This window comes from Metarhizium robertsii, assembly GCF_000187425.2.
Source record: "Metarhizium robertsii ARSEF 23 chromosome Unknown MAA_Scf_2, whole genome shotgun sequence".
Classification (NCBI taxonomy): Eukaryota; Fungi; Ascomycota; class Sordariomycetes; order Hypocreales; family Clavicipitaceae; genus Metarhizium; species Metarhizium robertsii.
The window spans coordinates 1,688,807-1,709,043 of record NW_011942160.1 but is presented as its reverse complement, the minus strand read 5'-3'; the positions used below and the strand labels follow the sequence as shown (position 1 = coordinate 1,709,043).

At 51.5% G+C, this 20,237-nt stretch overlaps 4 protein-coding genes across 4 annotated transcripts; 1 reads left to right on the top strand and 3 right to left on the bottom strand.

Annotated features, from left to right (window-relative positions):
- Positions 1-352: 352 nt before the first annotated feature.
- MAA_05899 (SNF2 family DNA-dependent ATPase domain-containing protein) lies at positions 353-6,040 on the bottom strand (the record flags this gene model as incomplete). Its single annotated transcript, XM_007823897.1, has 1 exon — positions 353-6,040. One exon carries the CDS (start codon positions 6,038-6,040, stop codon positions 353-355), a length of 5,688 nt encoding a protein of 1,895 aa, XP_007822088.1.
- Positions 6,041-9,558: 3,518 nt separating this feature from the next.
- On the top strand, positions 9,559-13,333 carry MAA_05900 (RecF/RecN/SMC; the record flags this gene model as incomplete). The annotated part of the gene is made up of 4 exons (XM_007823898.1): positions 9,559-9,596; positions 9,657-12,483; positions 12,535-12,970; positions 13,026-13,333. The coding sequence occupies 4 exons, from the start codon at positions 9,559-9,561 to the stop codon at positions 13,331-13,333; spliced, it is 3,609 nt and encodes a 1,202-aa protein (XP_007822089.1).
- A 503-nt stretch (positions 13,334-13,836) lies between these two features.
- MAA_05901 (50S ribosomal subunit L30) lies at positions 13,837-15,007 on the bottom strand (the record flags this gene model as incomplete). Its single annotated transcript, XM_007823899.1, has 3 exons — positions 13,837-14,130; positions 14,198-14,865; positions 14,959-15,007. 3 exons carry the CDS (start codon positions 15,005-15,007, stop codon positions 13,837-13,839), a joined length of 1,011 nt encoding a protein of 336 aa, XP_007822090.1.
- Positions 15,008-16,080: 1,073 nt separating this feature from the next.
- MAA_05902 (Zinc finger, PHD-finger) lies at positions 16,081-18,164 on the bottom strand (the record flags this gene model as incomplete). The annotated part of the gene is made up of 2 exons (XM_007823900.1): positions 16,081-17,732; positions 17,861-18,164. 2 exons carry the CDS (start codon positions 18,162-18,164, stop codon positions 16,081-16,083), a joined length of 1,956 nt encoding a protein of 651 aa, XP_007822091.1.
- Positions 18,165-20,237: the final 2,073 nt, after the last annotated feature.

Sequence of the window (20,237 nt, the reverse complement as noted above, 5' to 3'; positions counted from 1 at the left end):
GACATGCCCACCAACCGCCCCCACCATTCGTCGCATTATTTACCCAACATGTGAACATTATTGCATGCACCTTTCCCACGCGATATTCACTTGTCGTGGGCCAATGTGTCATGAAATCAACTGTCCAGTGTCTTCCGTGCCCCTTTGTTTTGGGAATAGTCGTACAAATTGTCCGGCTTAGTATCTATTTACTGTACAAAGCCCAAATCCACTCGCTTAACCGCGTGCGCCAGGCATGTCCAAATGCTCCCAAAAATCAGGTCCCAGTACTCCGGTATCCTCCTATTGGAGTGATAAAAAATAAAGGTAGCGAAGCAACCATCTCAGTGACCACGTTTCGTCGGGGGTTGGCTCATGACATGGTCTTCATGAAGTCGTCCAGGTCAAAGCTTTCCTCATACTGCTTGTTGTCCCACAGCTCACCCAGATCATCCAGCCAGGCCTTCTTACCTGGCTGACGTAGAACGTCACCAGTCTCAATATCTACCATATCCTCTTCCCGTCCGTCCACTTCCTTTTGCGGCTTATCAGATATCAAGTTGGGCCCAGAGTCGCCCAGATTGAATAGATCAAGAATCTGGTCTGTATCCATCGTCGACAGCCCTGCGTTTTGCTGATTGACAACTGTCGATGCTACATCAATCTTGAACCGCTGCAGACTCAGAATTTTTTCTTCCAGGGTACCACGCGTAATGAGGCGGTATACATTTACCACCTTCTTTTGTCCAATTCTGTGCGCACGGTCCATGGCTTGCAAGTCCTTCTGCGGATTCCAGTCATGTTCGACGAAAATGACGGTATCGGCACCAGTCAGATTGAGCCCAAGGCCACCGACACTAGTCGTCAAAAGCAGGACATCATAGGATGGATCGCTGTTAAATTTGTTGACAATATCCTGCCTCTTATTTGCTTCCACGGATCCATCTAGTCGAAGATGAGAAACCGAAGGTAAAAGCTCTTTCAGAACCTTCTTCTCAACCATGTCAAGCATTTCCTTCATTTGACAAAAGATGAGCGCTCGATGTGGCTTAATTGGTTGATATAACGGATCGTTAGTATCCCCATCATCGCCACCAATTCCACAGTCAACCAAGAGGTCTTTCAACGCTGTAAGTTTGGGGGCATGAATTGTGTCCTCGATTGACGTTCCTTGCCTTTGTAGGATCTTCTGTGTGTCGTCGTAAACAGGAGTGCCTGGTTTCATAACCATGGCCGGTGAATTGCACAGTTTCCGCATGTACTGCAGGGCTTGGAAGATGTGTTGTTTTGCTTCCTTGTCGTCACGGCCAGCCTCCGACTGCAGCTTCTTGCCTTGCTTCTTGGTAAAGTCCTCAAATAACTTCTTTTGCAGATCGCTAAGGTCGCAATAATAGTTTTGCAGAATCTTTGGCGGCAGGTCGTTCAACACTTCTTCTTTCAACCGTCGTAACAAGAATGGCAATACTTGCTTGTGGAGCGCCTCAATTGCCAGCGCTCCTGCTTCTTGTTCCTTTGATGATGCTTTACTGAAACGACTGGCCGCGATCGGCTTGGCGAAACGGTCCAGGAACACCTTTTCGGCGCCAAGGAAGCCTGGCATGAGGAAGTCAAACAGTGACCAGAGCTCCAGTACGTTGTTCTGAATCGGCGTGCCAGTCAGGATGAGGCGGTGGTTGCTCGCAAGCCTCTTCACAGCCTGAGTAATCTTCGCCTTAGGATTCTTGATCAGATGGCCCTCGTCAAGAACAACGTAATTCCAGCTGTGTTTGCCCAAAATGTCCGTGTCGTTTCTGCACACGTCATATGATGTCACTACAATATCAGTCTCCCCGAGTTTATCTCTGATTGCTTTTCGCTCAGCAGGCGGTCCCACGTAAGCTGTGACTGTAAGGAACGGTGCATATGTCCTAATTTCTTGCTGCCAATGTCCAGAAAGAGTGGGAGGGCAAACAATGAGCGATGGTAGTCGCCTCACATCAGCAGCGCCTGTCTTGGCAAATTCCTCTTGTCGTTGGTGGTGATCGCTGGCCACAATACAAATTGTCTGGAGGGTCTTGCCTAAGCCCATGTCGTCACAGAGAATGCCATGGAGGTGATACTTGTTGAGGAAGTGAAGCCAGTTTACACCTTCTTGCTGATATGAGCGCAGTTCAGCCTTGATAGCAACAGGTATCTTGAATTGTTCCACCTTTTTAGGGTCTAACAGCTGGGCAATAAAAGTCCTTTCTCGATCTCGGCCTTTGAGAAGCTCTTCAGACAGGCCTGGCGGATCAGGGATTCCTGCTTCCAGCGGAACAAGTTTCACCAGCGTGGCAAACGATGTAGTTGCAATAAGTCGAATCTCATTGTCAGAGTCGCTCATTCTGCCAAGAACCGGCACAATGAGGAAGATGACATATGGCAAGATTGCATCACCCATGACCGCGATCAAGTGGTAAATGGCCTCAGTGACGCCCTGGCGGAAGTTCAAGTCCAAGGGGTTGCTAATTGATGGGAGGACCTTCTCAACAAGAGCAGTCATGCCCTCAACCGTAATGACGCTACAAATCGTAGCGAGACACTTGGCTGCCATGTATCGGAACACTGAGAGCTCCGAGTGGAGCGCCTTAATGACAAGCGGTAACATTTTCATAACAAACGGATGCAAAGCAACGTCTAGTGTTGGTGTCATTGTTCTGATGACGGACATGGCATCGACAATCTCTTGGCCAAAAACGCTCTCAGGGTCCTTTGCTTCGGCAGGGAGGTCGCCTGTGAAGGCCATGACCAGAGGTTCTTCCATAAAGTTTCGAAGACTGGGAACTGTTTCCAACAGTGTGGAACCGTAAGCCTTTGAAAGTATCTCAAGGGCTTCCTTTGCGCCACGCCTGGTAATTCTGGCGGCTTTGGCCTCCTTTGCCCACTTCGCTGCATCCGGATGATCAACCCTATCTTCTTCCTTTTGCATGGAGAGGATGCAGGACGTTTTGGTGGCATGAACCGGGAATTCTGGGGTCTCCGCAACTTCAACACACGAGAACTTGACAAGATTGGCAACGACTTTGTCGGCAGGCCCTTTTCGGCCCTTCTCGGCGAAAAGCTGGACGAGTCTGGCAATAGTTGCGGAAGATCTGTTCTGAAGAAGTTGGTTTTCCTCTGTTTTGACGGAGTCCATAACGCCTTTAATCAGGGGGCTTGGTTTCTTCGGCAGCAGTCTCATCGCAACCATGGCACAAGCCGCACCAGCTCTGATTCTAGTATCTCGGGCGTCCTTGAACGCCTTAGCTTCCTCAATAGCGGCCATGGCAATATTTCTAGCCTCTGACAGCTGCTGGCTAGCAATCAAGCGCTGTCCGGGGGGCATTATCTTCTTTAGTCTCTCGAAATCGTCTCCGACGCACTTCTCTGCCGTAGCGATTGAGAAGGCATTTGGTCCTGCTTCTGGCTCGCCTTGTACAACGACTGGAAGTACTGGAAGCTTGCCATGTGAGACTTTTCCATGGTCGCGGAACAGGTGAATGAGTTGCTGGCACTGCGTCCTAGCCCGCTGCACGAAATTGACGAGGTCTCTATATGAGGATGGTCTGTCCAGTTCTACCATGCGTTGCAGCTGTTCCGTATATCGTGATGGTTCATTTGGGCTTGTACAATTCTTGGCGAATTCGTCAATGACTAAGCAGGCACTGAGCTGCGTCGAGGAAAAGGCAGATGTCAATCCAGGCACCAGTAGGGCATCAAAGTCGTCGAGATTTGATGACGGGACCAGAGACATGATCTTGCCCATGGCGATAGCTGCTGATACACGAGATCTGATGAGCACATCCATGCCAACCAAATCAACATCACCTTGCATCATGTGACCATCAACATCGTGAGTCATTCCGGTTGAAATCGGCTCTTCCGTCTTAGTAGATTTGCGTCGTCGTTTTGGTGCTCTATCCGCGCCATCCGGAGACGACAGTCGTCGGCCAGCGGGCGGCGCCATGCCTTGTGCTGAATATGTTCCACCGGACGGTTTCTGAAACAAGGTCGCATTCATCGGAATAGGATTTCGCGAGATGCCGATTGGATGTAAGGTAAGCTCCATGAGGGAATCAATATGAGGTGCAAACTCATCTGCAAGAATTGCTGGGTTTTTCGCCAGGCTGCCCACTAAGGCATTCCATAATTCCAATGACATGTTGAGCGTTTCTTGGTCTCTCTCAACGAGGATGTTTTGGAAAATAAGCCTAAGAATTCGACCATTGAGCCAACCGTGCGAAGTATCATCGCCAAGGTTAGCAAATGTGAGCAAAGCCTTCAATACAGCGAGCCGCACAGACGTGATGGTGTGACGGAGGAATGGATACAGACGAGGGACCAAAAGGGTGAAGGACCGCTCTTCATCCTGTGCTGCTGATGCCTTCATGGCGTCGAGGACTTCTGGGAAGCCGCACAATGTCGCGAGAAGGTCCATAATGCGCCCAGTACTGGCACTGAGGTCGTCACCTAGGTTTGACAGACTCTCCCAAACAATACTCGTCAGGCCATCCAGTTGATCTGGGCGCATCGTGACGAATTCTTTTGCCATGGGAATGAGCGTGGCGGCACTGACGGACCTAACATCATCATCCATATCCCCCAAGCCCTTCATAACGGCCCGTATGATGCCATCAATCATATCGCCATCCTGCAGAAGGAGGTCCTTTCTCACGGCAACAACATATCGAAGACCAACCATGCCACCATGACACACAGCCCAGACAGGGCGCTCTAATTCGAGGTCTTCCTGCATCACCATGCGATATAGGATACGGTAGATATCGTAAACCGACTTGGAGGGGATATGCTTCAAGGCGGAGCCGAGAGTTTGCCCAATAGTCTCCCTGATAGGGGCCACAGAGGTGTCCGAACTGTAGTCGGTGAAGCGGTCCAGCATCAAGACACAGCAAAGTCGGCAGGCAAGGTCGTCCAGCCACCTCTTGTTGAGTGACTCGTTATCATACCTGCCCTTTCCACGAACGCGCCCAGCACCCCCACCATGGACCCTGATAACTTCTCTCAGGCCCATTGCAGCCCCATGGCGTGTCTCCCACGAAGGATCAAAGAGGTCTATCTTGAGAAAGTCGCATAATCGTTCATACGGCCACTCAGCACCTTCCAGTACATCTTCGACCTCCAATTCTGATTTGATGGGGATCACTGGGCCTTTGAATTCACTGACAACCTTGGTGTCTTCATCGACATCAGTCGGCCGGTCCAGGTTGAAGTAATCGTTCATCTTGCCGTTCTTTTTGGACTCTCCTTCAGCCATAGGCGTCTCGTCTCCAATTAAAGACTCGGATCCAGCCGTCGTTGAACGTCGCAGAGAAAGGTCACCGAATCCACCTTTGCCTTGAGAGGCTTTCATAGCTTCTCTCTTTCGTTTTCGTTTTAACACGTTGAGTTGTCTTGAGCTAAGTTGCGAGTCTTCTCCGCCTTGACTCTGCGATATGCTGTCACTTCGGGCTAGTCCGTTACCATTGCTTCCGTCTATGGGAGTCATGGGTAGGGTCTGGCTTTGTGCGACAACGGGCATCTCCTCGTCTTCAAATTTGCGTCCCAACAAGCCAAGCCGGCCCAATAGAGTTTTCTTTTGGTGCTCTAGTCTCGCTTGAGGATCCAATGAGGCCAAGCTATATTCGATACCACCTCCTCGGAGCAACTCCCTACCATAAGTCAAAATTGAGTTGACTTCAAGAGATTCAAACTTGAGCAGGTCATGGTCATGGCCAGTGAGGGAATTTTCCTTGTCGGTCTCCTCTTTCTTGATGTGGCCATTTTCGCCAGCATTCTCTTCCTTCTTTGGCTCCGATGGACCATCATCCTCGTTTGGGTCGTACAGAGGCGCGTTTTCACAGATCTTGCCAATAGCCTTGGCGGCCGTGCTGCGAGTTTCCCAGTCCTTGTGGCGAAGGTAGGGGACAACGCGGGATAGTAGATTGAAAAGCTCATCGGGGTGTTGCTTTTGCCAGTCGGCGAGTTGGTTGACGGCGGTTTCTCGTATAAGCCTGGTGCTCCCCGTTTCAAGGATTGTCACCAACCTATCCAGTCTAGATGCCATTATGTCGGATTTGAAAAGAAGAGAAAATAAGTAAGTAAAGTATTAAATGATTAATATGACAAGCCAGCTCCGACGATGGCGCTGAGTGGCGGAAACAGATGAAAGCGTCGCTATCGAGGTGCAGTTACCGGACAATCGGCCCTCGCACTGCACCCCCCAGGAGGCGACGGTTGATGTGCGGGTGATCGCTGGTTAAAGCTCAAGTCAGACAATGCCCAAGTGGTTTGGTGTTGATGTGTTGATGTGATGTATAGGGATGGGCCGGAATGTTGTTCACTTTGGACACAATGTGTCCAAGTATACTGGATACGCTGCAAGCTCAGATGGCCTGCAATGCGACTTGCCTTTATGAAATGGCATATAGCTAATTCGAGGACGGAGTATATGGTCTGGGGTATCGAATACAAGAGAAAGTATCGAATGGTGAGAAACGGGAAGAGGGTGCACACTTTAGCCCCTCTCTATGTGCAAAATGCAGCCGTTCTAGATACTCCCAGACTCCCAGGTACAAACTTATGAATATGAATTTGTGAGTTATCAGATGCGAGTTGAGGCAATCGCGACTGCAGTGATTGCACCTGTAGGCAGATGAAGAGCCAATGAAGAGGCCAAGGAGCAGCAACTCACAATCCGCTCAGAGTGTGGCGGGTGCGGCGGTGCAAGTGTGGATGGAGAGTCAAACAGCGTGCTGGCTTGCTGACTGAGCTGAGCTGAGCGGACTGGGCGGCTCTAGGGGACGGAGGCGACGGCGCGGGAGAAATCGAGTGGAGGGCAGGCCCGGTCTTTGTATAATGTGTGTCCTGTATTTTTATACACGCCAGCACGCGCCGCCCAGGACGCCAACCAACGGTTTCTGATGCTGCGTTTCGCTTAATTTCCCTCTTGGTGTGGCTAGCCCCATTTTGTTCCAGCAGCAGGCTCCGCTCGGGTGCCCCAGGTGCCCCAGGTGAGAGGGCCAGGTGCCAGGTGCCCAAATCCTCAAGTACTCCGTACTGTACGGAGTACGGAGTACGCAGCCTTGAAGCAATGGTACTCGCGTGCCAGCCCAGCTGTCACCCATCTTGGAGTGCGCCCCAGGTACTGTGTGGATGCAGGAGTACTCCGTCGTGCCCGTACTGTACTGTACCTACATGGTAGTAGGTATGGATTGTCTGGCTCTGCGGCGGCCAGCACGCAACCTGAAAGCTTGGGCCACACCAAACTTGCAGTCTCTTCAGTTCCCTGAGCATGAACATTGCATGTTGCACGGGTAGAGCTGTCCTCATTTTCTCTAGTACTACTACATTGTCGTTGAGGCTCGATGCTTATTTATGTCTGTCCCATGGGTTTTTCAAAGTATTGTATTGTGCATATTGGTGGCTTCCATAAGCAATGCTCCAGACTCTTGCCCCGTCGTCTGTACTCCCGTACCCATCCCGTGCATACGGGAACGGAGCAATTAGGGAGGAAGGCACGCCCTGCAGGCAGAAGAAGTGTTTGATATCGCCGCATGGCAGCCTTTTGGATTTTGAGTTTGTGTCGTTTGTTTTTTTATTCCAGGTAGTAGTCATGCACTTTTTTTAAGGTTTTACTTCTGATCTTATTGTCGGATTTGCGGCTGGGCTAGTCTCTAGCCCTTGCCGACCGGGTTGCTGATAGCACTCCGAATGTTTTCACGATTTTTTTTTTTGTCTTCCGCCAATCCGCCCACTTCCCATTCGCTCATCTGTGGACCCCTGAGAATATGACACCTGGCGCACAAAGCATTTCAGACATCAACCCGTTTGCATCATATAACATCATATGTACATACTCCATACATACTTTGTACAAAGTACCGAGTATCAACGCTGCTTCACGTCCATGTCCTCGGTTGCTTTTCGTCCCGTTCGGCTCGTCCCATGTTGGTGCATTCACCCTACGTTTTCAAGGTTTGGCCTGCAGTGGCCATTTGCGTCTAATTTACGGAGTACTACTAATGCACGGCGGGTTCTTCGGCTTCTCGGGTACGCAGCACTGTACTCTTGACACTCTACTCGGTACATACTACTACCACCTACGGTACCTACCTACCTAGGTATTTTGATCGCTGCTGTGGAACCCTTGGATCGTGTATGGAGTACATGTAGAATTTCCGACCCGTCTGGCGGCTCTGGCACGGAATGCCTGGGGGCTGGATCAGGACATCTACTCCGTAATAGACATGAATATCTGCTTCGATGCGCTCTTGTGCTGTGGGCAGCGTACTGCCTCCGTTCCTGAAGGGTTCCTGAAGGGATGATGCTCTAAAGTGCACTCCGTACTCCGTACCGTGGTCGGTTATCCAGGGTGCTGTTCCTGGTCTGTGCCGAAGCACTTGGAAAATGCTCCGTACTATTTCTGCCTTTAGCAATTTTGGATAATGCAGGCGAGACATGCATTGAGCCAGGCCTGGAGCCGTGCGGCTTACACGTGTGTAATCAGGAGTACATAAGTTCTGCTTTGTAGACCTTGGAGGATATCTTGCCCAAGTGTTCAATGTGACTGACGACTTGACGATGGCCAAGGTTGATCTTCTACTCCAATATCAGCGTGGGTTCATCGGGACCTATTCTCTTATCGGGGCCGATTCGCTCGAACACACGAGGCCTAGACATTAAATGCCTTTCCCGTCAGCGCGTGTCCCATATCTGCCACACATCGAGATGGTCTTGCAGTGAGACCACCATCTACCAGGCGCCGGTCTGGTGACCTAGTGAAATATGCCACGGCCGCGGGTTCAGATACAAGAGACAAAAACAGCCACTTGCTCTGTACAATGCATGTGGTAAAAGGGAAACGGAGAGAGAGATTCGTGTGTACGGAGTACATACTCCCGTATGGAGCACAGCTGCGCATTGTAACATCGCCGAGCGGGTCTTGGTCGCAACTGCCGAGCCAGGGTGCGGGATCGACCAGGCTACGTATTTGCACTGAACGAGTGTTTCTTTACATGACCATGGAGATAGCACCAGTGTTATTCGATGGGTTTCTTTCAATCCCGGTACTCCTTATTGTCTACAGGGCAGTCGCCTTCTTGTTCTACTTTGAAACTATCACGGATATTTTGGGCTTGCTCAGGTCTGTTCCTCTTTTTCGTACCAGTTGTGACACTCCGCGATCACCCTGCCAACTGTCTGAAGCTACATTGTACATCAAGCTGTCACCTCCTAGTCACTTCATCTTCAACACAAGCAGAAGAAAAAGCATGGACTCGGGCGTCGCTGAGTAATTTTCATTGGAACTCCCGACAACCAGGAAGATGGGAACAGAAACACAGGTGGTAGAAATGGTATAGGGTAGCCAGAAGGGTACCAAACGGGAATTGTGGCCTCAGGCATTCAAACCCCCTAGCTTGTCCCTCAACGCGACCTCCCGCTGCTTAATCGCGATAGGCGAGAGACGCGTCGCACCTCATTGAGAAATCGACCTCACTCCATCACAACGAGTTTTAGGGCCAGGTTCAAACTGTAGCTCCCTGGTCCCTCGGATGTTGCGCGTCAGCGCCAGCGCAGCCCACCATGTATATCAAACAGATCATTATCCAGGGCTTCAAGAGGTATGCTTCACACGGTTGTTTGCTCGAATATGCGGCTGCAGTGCTCTAACCCTGCGACAGTTACAAGGAGCAAACTGTTATCGAGCCCTTCTCTCCCAAAACGAACGTCATCGTTGGCCGCAATGGCTCCGGAAAAAGTAACTTTTTCGCGGCAATGCGATTTGTCCTGAGTGATGCATACACTCAGATGAGCCGCGAAGAGCGCCAGGGTCTGCTCCACGAGGGTTCAGGTTCGGCAGTCATGTCCGCGTACGTCGAGATCATTTTCGATAACAGCGACGATCGTTTTCCTACAGGCAACAAGGAAGTTGTTTTGCGCCGAACTATCGGACTGAAGAAGGATGAGTACTCGGTGGACCGCAAGGTCGTTACCAAGACGGATGTAATGAATCTCCTCGAGGCCGCGGGATTCTCACGCTCGAACCCCTACTACATTGTTCCACAAGGTCGTGTCACGGCGTTGACCAACATGAAGGAGTCTGACAGACTGAATTTGCTGAAAGAAGTTGCTGGCACTCACGTGTACGAAGCACGTCGCGCTGAGTCACTCAAAATCATGAACGAGACCAACAACAAGCGAGAAAAAATCGATGAACTACTGGAATATATCAAAGAGCGACTAAGCGAACTTGAAGAAGAAAAGGAAGAACTGCGAGGCTTCCAGGACAAGGATAGGGAGAGGAGATGTCTTGAATACGCATACCACCATCGGGAGCAGGTGACCATCCAGTCTGCTCTGGAGGATATTGACAATGCTAGACAAGATGGTCTGGACACCAGCGACTCAAGTCGTTCAGAATTTTTGAAGGGAGAGAAGGCGATTGCAAAACTGGATGCCGAGATTCACAACCTGCAACGGGAGTTGGAGCTCCTGCAGATCGATCGTCGCCAACACGAAGAAGATAGGCGAGATGGTGCCAAGGCTCTAGCCAAAGTCGAACTCAAAGTAAAGGACCTGAAGGATGGACAGTCTGCTCTAGAACAAGCTCGTTCGCAGCACGAAGCCGAACTGCAATCGGTGCAGGCGGAGATGTCTGAGAAAGAAAGTCAGTTGGCTAAAATTCTGCCTGACTACAATAAAAAGAAACAGCAAGAAAGTGATGTGAGAAGGCAACTGGATACGGCTGAGGCATCACGGACTCGGCTCTTCTCCAAGCAAACTCGCGGTTCACGTTTTAAGAACAAGTCAGAGCGCGATGCCTGGTTGAAGTCTGAAATTGAAGAGTTGAACATGACAATGAGCACCCAGAAGGCCAACAAGCTGGAAGCCGAAGAAGAAGTTGCTAGGGTTCGGAAATCCATTGATCAGACGGAGAAGGAGGTGGCTGATTTACGGTCTCGTCTTGCCAACTGGAGTGGCGACCGAGTCCGGTTGGCAGAGGAGGCAACGCAAGCCAGGGCCCATCTGGATAAGTTGAATGACGAACGGAAGCTTATCCGTCGTGAAGAAGACAAATTAAATTCTGTCATTGCCAATGCCCGGCAGGAGAAGGACCAAGCCGAAAGGGAAATGTCACACACCATAGATGGTGCAACAGCCCGCGGCCTGGCTACCATTCGTCGCCTCAAGGCGGAGCAAGATATCCCCGGTGCATATGGAACACTGGCCGACCTGCTTGAGGTGAATGAAGCCTATCGACTGCCCGTTGAACAGACTGCGGGTGCTAGCTTGTTTCACTACGTTGTTGACAACGCTGATACTGCGACATACCTAGCCGATATTCTGTTCAAGCAACGTGGTGGTCGAGTTACCTTCATGCCGTTGGCCCAATTACGACCCCGACAAATAACTTTCCCCCGCTCCAATGACGCCGTGCCCTTGATAAGCAAGATTCAGTATGATCACAAGTTTGAAAAGGCGTTCCAGCAAGTGTTCGGCAAGACTGTCGTCTGTATCAACTTAGCTGTGGCTTCCCAGTATGCTCGCAGCCATGGGGTAGATGGTATCACGGCCGAAGGTGATACTACCAACAAGCGAGGTGCAATGACTGGTGGTTATATTGATCCTCGCAAGTCACGTCTGGAAGCAGTGCATTCCGCGAACAAATGGCGACAGGAGTATGAGAGTCTAATAGCACAGTCTCGAGATTTACGAAGGCAGATTGAGCTCAAAGATCAGGAAATCACAGGTGCCATGTCTGAGCTACAAAAGCTGGAGCAGCGGTTACGCCAAGCTGATGACGGTTTTGAGCCACTGAAGCATGAGTTGCGAAACAAATCTGCCCATGTTGAGAACGAGAGATCCCGCCTCGACGCTGCTTTAGTTCGCCGGGATTTGGTGGACAAAAACCTGAATGGGTTTCTGGAAGAAATTGCAGCACACGAAGCTGAAATAGGCACTGAGTTTAAAAAGAATATTACTCCTGCAGAAGAACGAGAGCTGGAGCAGCTGAGTACCCTCTCGCAACAGTTGCAAAAGCAGTGGAACGACTTGAGCAACCAGCGAAGAAAGCTCGAAAGGACAAAACAATTTCTCGAGGTTGATTTGCGTCAAAATCTTCAACTGAAACTTGATCAACTGAGCAGTCAGGCCTTCGAGAACTCGACATCTGGTGGGTCATCTGGAGGTATGAAAGAGGCACAACGCGAGTTGAAGAAAGCTCAAAAGTCACTCCACGCTGTCGAAGCCAATCTCCAGGAGACTGAAGGGAAAATGGAACAGCTTGTTGGACGGATTGACGAGCTCAGTGGAGAGAAGTCGCAGAGAGAGCAACGTCAAAACGAACTCTCTACAAGAATAGAGAAGCAGCAGAAGAGGATGGAGAAGACAATGCAAAGAAAAGCGCTTCTTACAACACAGGCTGCCGAATGTGCCAAGAATATTAGAGAGTTGGGCGTGCTCCCAGAAGAAGCATTCGACAAATACGAGAATATGGAAGCCAATACGGTGAGTTTGATCGACCAACGTGGCCGTTGCACGATACTAATGAATCAGTAGATCACCAACAAGCTGAAGCGGGTTAATGAAGCTCTGAAGAAGTACAAGCATGTCAACAAGAAGGCATTCGAGCAGTATAACAACTTTACGACGCAGCAAGACCAGCTCATGAAGCGACGAAAGGAATTAGATGCGTCACAAGATTCAATCGAGGAGCTTGTCGAGCATTTGGATCGACGTAAGGATGAGGCCATCGAGCGTACCTTCAAGCAGGTCTCCAAAGAGTTTGCAACCATCTTCGGCAAGCTAGTTCCCGCTGGCCATGGACGTCTGGTCATCCAGAGAAGAGCCGATCGCCGCCAGGAACCTGAGGAGTCTGAGGAAGAGGCGCGCGGCAGTGTCGAAAATTACACTGGCGTAGGGATCAGCGTTTCGTTCAACTCCAAGCATCTGGACGAACAGCAGAGAATCCAACAACTCAGTGGCGGACAAAAGAGTAGGTGACCTTCGTGAATCTACAATGAAAGAACGCACTAACCGTCAATCACTAGGTTTATGTGCCCTTTGTCTCATCTTTGCCCTTCAACAAACTGAGAGCAGTCCCATGGTCATTTTTGACGAGGTAGATGCAAATCTAGACGCCCAATATCGTACCGCCGTTGCCGCTTTACTAGAATCGATTTCTAACGAAGCTGGCACACAATTCATCTGCACCACTTTCCGTCCTGAAATTGTCCACGTGGCAGACAAGTGCTACGGTGTGACGTTCCACAATAAGACAAGTTCTATCAATTGTTACAGCGAGGAAGATGCTCTGAACTTTGTCGAGGGGCAAGCCAAGCCTACCGGAACATTGTAGACGAATGGTCAATTAGGGAGAAGGGGGGAGCGGGAACGGCAAGGAGGCGGGTTGTTGTGTTTGCTTGCATAAAATATTATGAGGACAAGGTGCGGAGTTGGGGCGTTGAGGAAACCTCTTTGGGAAAGTGTACTAAAGTTGATGCTGTGGCTCGTAACGCTTGGTGCGTGTACATGTGTCTTGGTGATATCTTGTTGGCCTTTTGAATTTTCATAGAGCCCTAGGGCTATCGCCGGTTACGAGGACATAAAGCAGCTCGAGAATCAAGTTGCGAAGAAGACTCACATTTGAAGCGAAATGCGTCGAGACGTGGTGCAACCTGCATGGGAATGGAAGACGTAGCCATTGTCTTGACATGCTGTACAAAGATGTTACATAAATAATTTTACACGATACGCCTTGCAACCAGGCGTGCTTTATATGATTTTGCCACCGTTCACCCATGAAGTCGTCCCCTTCGATAGAGTACGCTATCAATCGCGCTGCTGAGCTTTGGCCTTGGTCTACCTATCCGACATCATGTTTCGCACACCACGGAAGTATTCAGGCGACAGCTCCTTTTCCAATTCTTCCCTTGTCAACCACTTGAAGTCGGTGTATCCGAAAGGATTTCCCTTCAAATCAGCCTGGCCAGCCATTATTCTTCCCTTGAGGAAGAAGGTCTTTTGACCGCGGGTCTGAACGGTGCCGTCGGCAGTCTGGACTGGTTGTTTGACGACGTGGGCAACGGGGACGCGGCCGACGATCCAAGTATTCATGTTTACTCCAGCAGCTTGGTCCAAGACTCTCTGGGCGGCCTAGTTCGCTCATTAGCATCCAGCGTCACCACACACGGACCAACAGTCATGTGTGAAAAGAATATACCTCGTGCAGGTTCTCGTCCCTGGAAACAACATCAGCCGGGAACATCCACCCATCCTTCCCCTTGACAACCAAATACAGCGTCCTTTCAAGCTGCCTGTCCAATCTCTTCACGTCGCCCTTTTTATCGGCCTCGGTCTCTCTCTCTACGGGTCTTTCGACGGGCACCACGTCCTCGGCAGCGATTACCTCGGCATCGTCGCTGACACGGGCCTCTGCATCCTTGAGCAGACTGTTCAGGACGCTCTCCTGGCTGCTGAGTTGATCGCCAACCTTCAGCTCGTCATCCCACGCCTTTGAGCCCTTGCCATTATACACGCCGATATCCTTGGCCACCGTGCCTTGGCGCTCGCCGACCTTGAGGCTCCAGTCCAAGCGTCGCGCAGTGTCAGGCTTAAAGTAAATGCTAGTGATGAAGGGAGTGTTGAGGCGCTCCTCCAGACGTTTCTGGTAGAAGAAAAAGGCGTTTTCAAAAGGGTGAAGCTTTCGTGTCAGGAGAGGAGGGCGGGTGAGGATGAGACCGGATCGCACGTCGTATGGAGGCGTTGCTCGCGCAGGAGGAGGCGCCGCGGCATCTGGTGATAGGCTGGTTGTCGCCGCTGTGGTAGAGGAGTAGAAGCGGGTGGCGATTCGAGTGCTCGTTGCGCATCTTGAGCAGACGTTTGGGGAAGCTGTGGTGTCGTGTGAGGTTAGTTTTCTTGGGTCCTTGTAGAAAGTGCTTCCCAATTGATGCTTGCAGCTTGAGACGGCGATAGAACCCTAACCTGATAAGGCGCCTTGCAGAGCACGTCGGCCCCTACTTGAGGCAGTCATGATAGGCTGCCTTTGCCTCAGCGTGGGTGGCCTTGAAGTTCGGGATGTCGAAAACGCCTTCGTCGGCGTCTCGTACTTTTTTTTGGTCCCTCGACCTTGGCAGCAAGCTCCTGGCCCTGGCGCCTTCTTAGGAGGGCGGCTTAGTCATTTTTCAAACTTGTTCTTGGCACCGGTTAGTCCACCCCTGGGGCGGGAATTGTGAATGCCTGAGGCAAAAACACATACCGTACAGTCGGTCTAGTTACTTCCTCAATCTCTCCCCGAGTCCAATTTCTTCTCCCTTCTCCTCTTTCATCAAGGCACCATTTTCCTTATCGTCAAGACCTGTTTCCACCCCCAGAACGTCCTGATCATTTACGAGTGCCGAGAGTGAATTCCAGAGCAGTCTTTTTCGCTAGCGGTGCCTGCAATTTTTATTACTTACCGGGTTCTGTTAGATAGATACTGCTGACACACTACCCTCGAGCGTAGTCAGCCTTTTTCTCTCCTTTTTTTCTTTGTGGCCCGTCTACCCCACTATGGACTGGATTACGAAAAACCAGTGCCAAAGGGTGTAAATGATCCATGGAGTTCGTACGACATGATCCGAGACCACCTGGATCTGGGAGCTGTTTTTGACACGGCTTGCTGGTTCTCCCCTGTTGGGAGGCCATGTTGTCGATTCAGCGCATCCCACTTATGAAATTGTCGAGCTTCATGGCTAAATTTATTTAGGTGTCAAATTACTACTCTTGCTATTAGAGCGATCGAGTATCGTGACCATCGTCAATGTAATATATTCATCTTCCGGCCCTTCGGGCAGCGCCCAGTGCATCATTCAAACGATATACAATACAAGAAGTCATCCTCATCGCTAACAACATCAATGTGCCTCCCGATACTATGACCACATACAACCAACATACAACGCGCCCGTTACGCCGCCAATTCTAATCTCCAAGTGGAAAACGAAAGAGCCCCATTTCCTGGGGAAGGTACAAAAAATTACCTGGGTATCTAACCACGAAAGGCTACCTTTTTAAGCCTGAAAACGCCGATGCCAACTGAAATGTTTCATCTTGTACCAACAGTGATCAAGCTGATAGCTCGGCAACCGCCTGTGCTACTTCCTGGGTGGCTCGTTTCTCCCACGTCCGTCGAGATTCTTCATTGAGTGACGCAGCACCCTTTACCTCGTCGTAAAGCTTTCGAGAAATATCGCGATTAATGGTTGCATATTGTTCTGTTGTTAGCTTCTGCGCCCGCCAGTGAGGTCGCAAAGCGGATTTAACAATATCATTTATGCTCTTCTTTTCTTCCTGCGTCATCGTCCATCGCGTTGGCGAGCCTTCTTCAGTTTGTGGTACTTGATGAGCTCGTCGTGGCCGAGGTTGCCGCAGTTCTAGCGGGCGTGGGTCGACCTTGGTTGAACGCGAATCTGAATCTCCATGATCGCTGTTGGATCGGGTAGGAGAGTAATTTGCGGGAGGATATCGTGGCTCGATGTGTGTGCTAAGTGATAGGGTCGGAGAGGTAGGCCGACCGTTAAGGCTTGGAAGTGGTGGTGGGGTCAACGATAGAGCTCGAGGGCTGCTGTGGTTTGAGGGCGAGGGCGAGAGGGCGGGAGAGGATGCTTCCGGAGGCACGCGCCGGTTTGGAGTTAATACTGGCGTCTCGTCCTCGGACAAGGGATTGGGTTCTAACTCCTTAAGCAGTGACGACACCAAGGGCGTCGCGCTCTCCATCCGAGTCAAGCCGTTTCTCAGCGAAGACCCGTTTGTGCCGTTGATACCATTAGTACCATTGATTCCACTGGTTCCAGTTGCCGTTGCGGCGGTGGAGGCTGTTGTTGGGCGTGCACTAGATGGGCCGGATGTAGAAGGTGAAGGAGCAGAGGCAGAGGCTTCGGCCTGGGTGGGTAATCTCCTAGTTCGTGGGCGTTTCAATTTCCTTTCTGGTTCTTGCACTGGCTCGGCCGGAGATGCGGTGACAGATCGGCTCTTTCGCTTACGAGTTCCGCTGGTTGTGACTTCAGCCTCTCGAGCACGATCGAACGCACCCCATGCACGCCTTTCATCACGAGTTTCCTCGACTGGCGGCGGCGGCGGTTGTAGGCGCTCGCTGATTTGTGGCGGAATGTTGCTCGCAAAAGTCTCACGAGCACCGAGACGATTGGCGATATCCATGCGTTGTCGCCATCGGTCCAACTCCCGGCGGTCGAGCTGCTGGAAACGACGAAACTGCTCGAGGTCTTCATCCTCGTCATCGTGATTATCGAGATCTAGATCGCTCATCTCGTAGAAACGACCAGAAAACTGTCCCCAGGCGCCTTGCCACTCCGCGTTACGAGCCTGGCGGCGGGCTCGTCTGAGCCGCTGGCGAGTCCGAACATGATAGCCACGGACATCTCGTGGGTGCGGGCGTTGGACAAGCTGGGGACGCGGCGACTCTGGTTCAGCATCTGTTCGCTCAGGTTGATCCTGGGTGAGTTGGAACAAGTGAGCACATTCCATGCAATACCAGTCACCCTCGGGAATATGATCGAGTCCGATGCAATGCGTATGATAGGCAGCATCACAACTGTCGCATAATAGTAGAATATCTTCTCGCTCGGCCGAATTGCATATGGGACAAGGGTTGCATTCCTCCTCCTCTTGGTCGACGATGTTCTCTCCAAGCCAGGCTTGCACGTCGAATTCGGCGACTTGCTTTTTGTCTATGACATCGTAGGTAGAAATGGCAGTGCCTAAAACCAGTAAGTATACATGTTGACGGTCATGATTGTCTGGGATTTCTTTTTCTTTCTGGGTTCGGATGTTGCCGGCAAGGCCATGTTGGTTGTGGGTGGTTGTGGGTGGTGGGTGCTGCACGTACCATCTACACCATTGTACACGCGAACACAGTGGAAGGGTGTCCTACAGATGGGACAAGTATTTGTCTTTTGAGCCCAGGAACGGATGCAGGCATCATGGATAATATGTTCGCATCCATCTAATGCGGCCACTATGTTGAGATGGTTGGACTCGTCGGCCACAGGGTCGGTCTCGGCGGTGGTCTCTGGGGCTGGTTTGATGCCTGCACCGTTGACGTGCGATGGCGAAGGCGAAGGCGGCGAGGCCAGAGACGAGGGGTGCGGCAGAGGATCCAAGCAGATGATGCACTGCTCAGGTTCGTCCATGACGCCAGTTTGGATGATGCAGAGGCAAATATGATGAAAACATGTAAAATAAGGTTCGAAAAGAAATAATCGGACGGTAAAGGCGCAACGAAGCAACAAATCGATCTGGATACGGGAGCAGACGGCCAAGTGCTGTTTGGTTGCGAACCTGTATGTACGACTGAGCGGGTGCTAAGTGCTGAGTGCTGAGCGCTGTGTTCTGTCTCTGGCGGGTTCAATGTTGGTGTATTATTAGTGGAGCTGCTTGGGTCGGCAAGTGATGAATGAATTGATGGGTCCAGAACTAGGCGGTAGCAGAGACAGCTTAGAGTGGTGGCGATGGTGGGCGGGCGGCGGTGCAGCAGGTCAACTGGTAGCTTGAGTGAGAGTCGAGGACTGGCTGGTGGCAGTGGACCGAGTGCCGACTGAAGTGGGATGGGGGATGGGAATGGGAAATGGGGGGGGAAGAGAGAGAGAGGAAAGAGTCTGGTCGAGTCTGGTCGAAACGGCCAGTGGGCGGGAAGGGAAGAATGAGAGGAGAGAGATGCAGGCTGGATGTCAATGTCTGGCCAAGGAGCAGTTGACCTCCATGTCAGCTAATCCACAGCGGCAGTACTCCGTACCTGGGTAAGTACCCGGCGACCAGCAGGCGTTGAGCAGACAGACAGACACAAGCCCAAGGGCCTGCCAACAGCGTCTCGCCACAGAGGTGCAGGCAGGAGGAGGAGCAGTGGCCAGGTAAAGTACCGACGAACTCCAAAGTTGCAGAGGTGGCCGCAGGGAGGGGAGGTAGCCGATACCTTCAGCCCCAGAACACCCAGAGCACTAGGCGAGCCTGAGGCGCCGCAGCGCAGCCAATCAGCACCAGCGGGGGCCCCCCGAGGCGGCCAGCAGTTGATATCAAATGGACGTCCTAGCGGCGCTGCAGTGCGCGTTAGTCGCGCCAAGTCGGTGGTGAACAACTCCAAACGACACAATTGCGTCGACAATGTCGAGACCGCTGTAGGTACGTAAGTAGGCGCCGGCAGGCACCGCCAGAGGTGAATGGCAAAATATGAGATGGAGCAACGGGGCCAAGAAGCTCTCCCCGCGGCGCAGGCCACTGGCAGGGCGAGCAGGACGACTCTGTATGTGCGTACGGTGTCAAGTAATAGTATTGACTTTAGGTGGACGAGGCAAGCCGACACTAGAGTGCCTTGTGCGCAGCACGACAAGGCACCGGAGTGACAAAGGACGGACCTGCGTTGTGCCTCGGTGGTTTGGGGGGGAGGGCGGCAGATCCAAGACGAGGTTTCAGACGAAAGCGTGTGCGATGATAACCGTCGTAAGTCGAGGGGATTGATTGCCCGGTGGCAGCGGCGTGTGGGTGGAGAGACTGACGGATTGCTGCTTTTCCCTGTTCCCTTTCGCCTCGCCCGGTTATAACTACTACTTACTAATACTAGATGAAGAAACACAGCAAACGCGAAGGGGGGCGTGACTTGTACTCGTGGGCTGTTTTTTTTTTTTTTCTTGGGTTGTGTCTGGTGTAAGTTACATGCGCGGGTGCTCATGTGCAATGCGACTCACGGGTGGCATGGCATGGCATGGCATGGTATGGACAGGAAACGTCAATCTGATCCAGTGTACGGCAACTACTAAAATGAACTGCAGCGAGTGCGGCGAGTGTGACGATGGGGTCAACATTGAATGTTTTCCTCCGTGTGCGCTTTTGCACTGATTGCGCGTGGGAGTGAGTCCGTCAATAGCGGCATTTCGCAGCATCCAGGACGAAAACCGCATTCACGGGCCAGATTGGGCTGCTCTGCGGGGGGTTAACTTGCTCCATGCGTTGCTCTTGGCAGGTCGTGATGTCTCTCACGGTTGTCCATTTAACGTCTGGCTCTTGCGTGCAATAGACACCACCTACGGAGTACGGCTGGATGGCTGGATGCACGTCGTTGCCGCTATTGCTAGAGGTTGAGGGAGGGGTGGGGGCCCGTGACACGTTCTGCCCACACGCCGTCAACTACTAGTACTAGTACCCCATACTGCTAGTACTACTAGTACATACTTAAGTACCTAATGTCAAGCAGCTCCAGTCTCCTGGTCTTG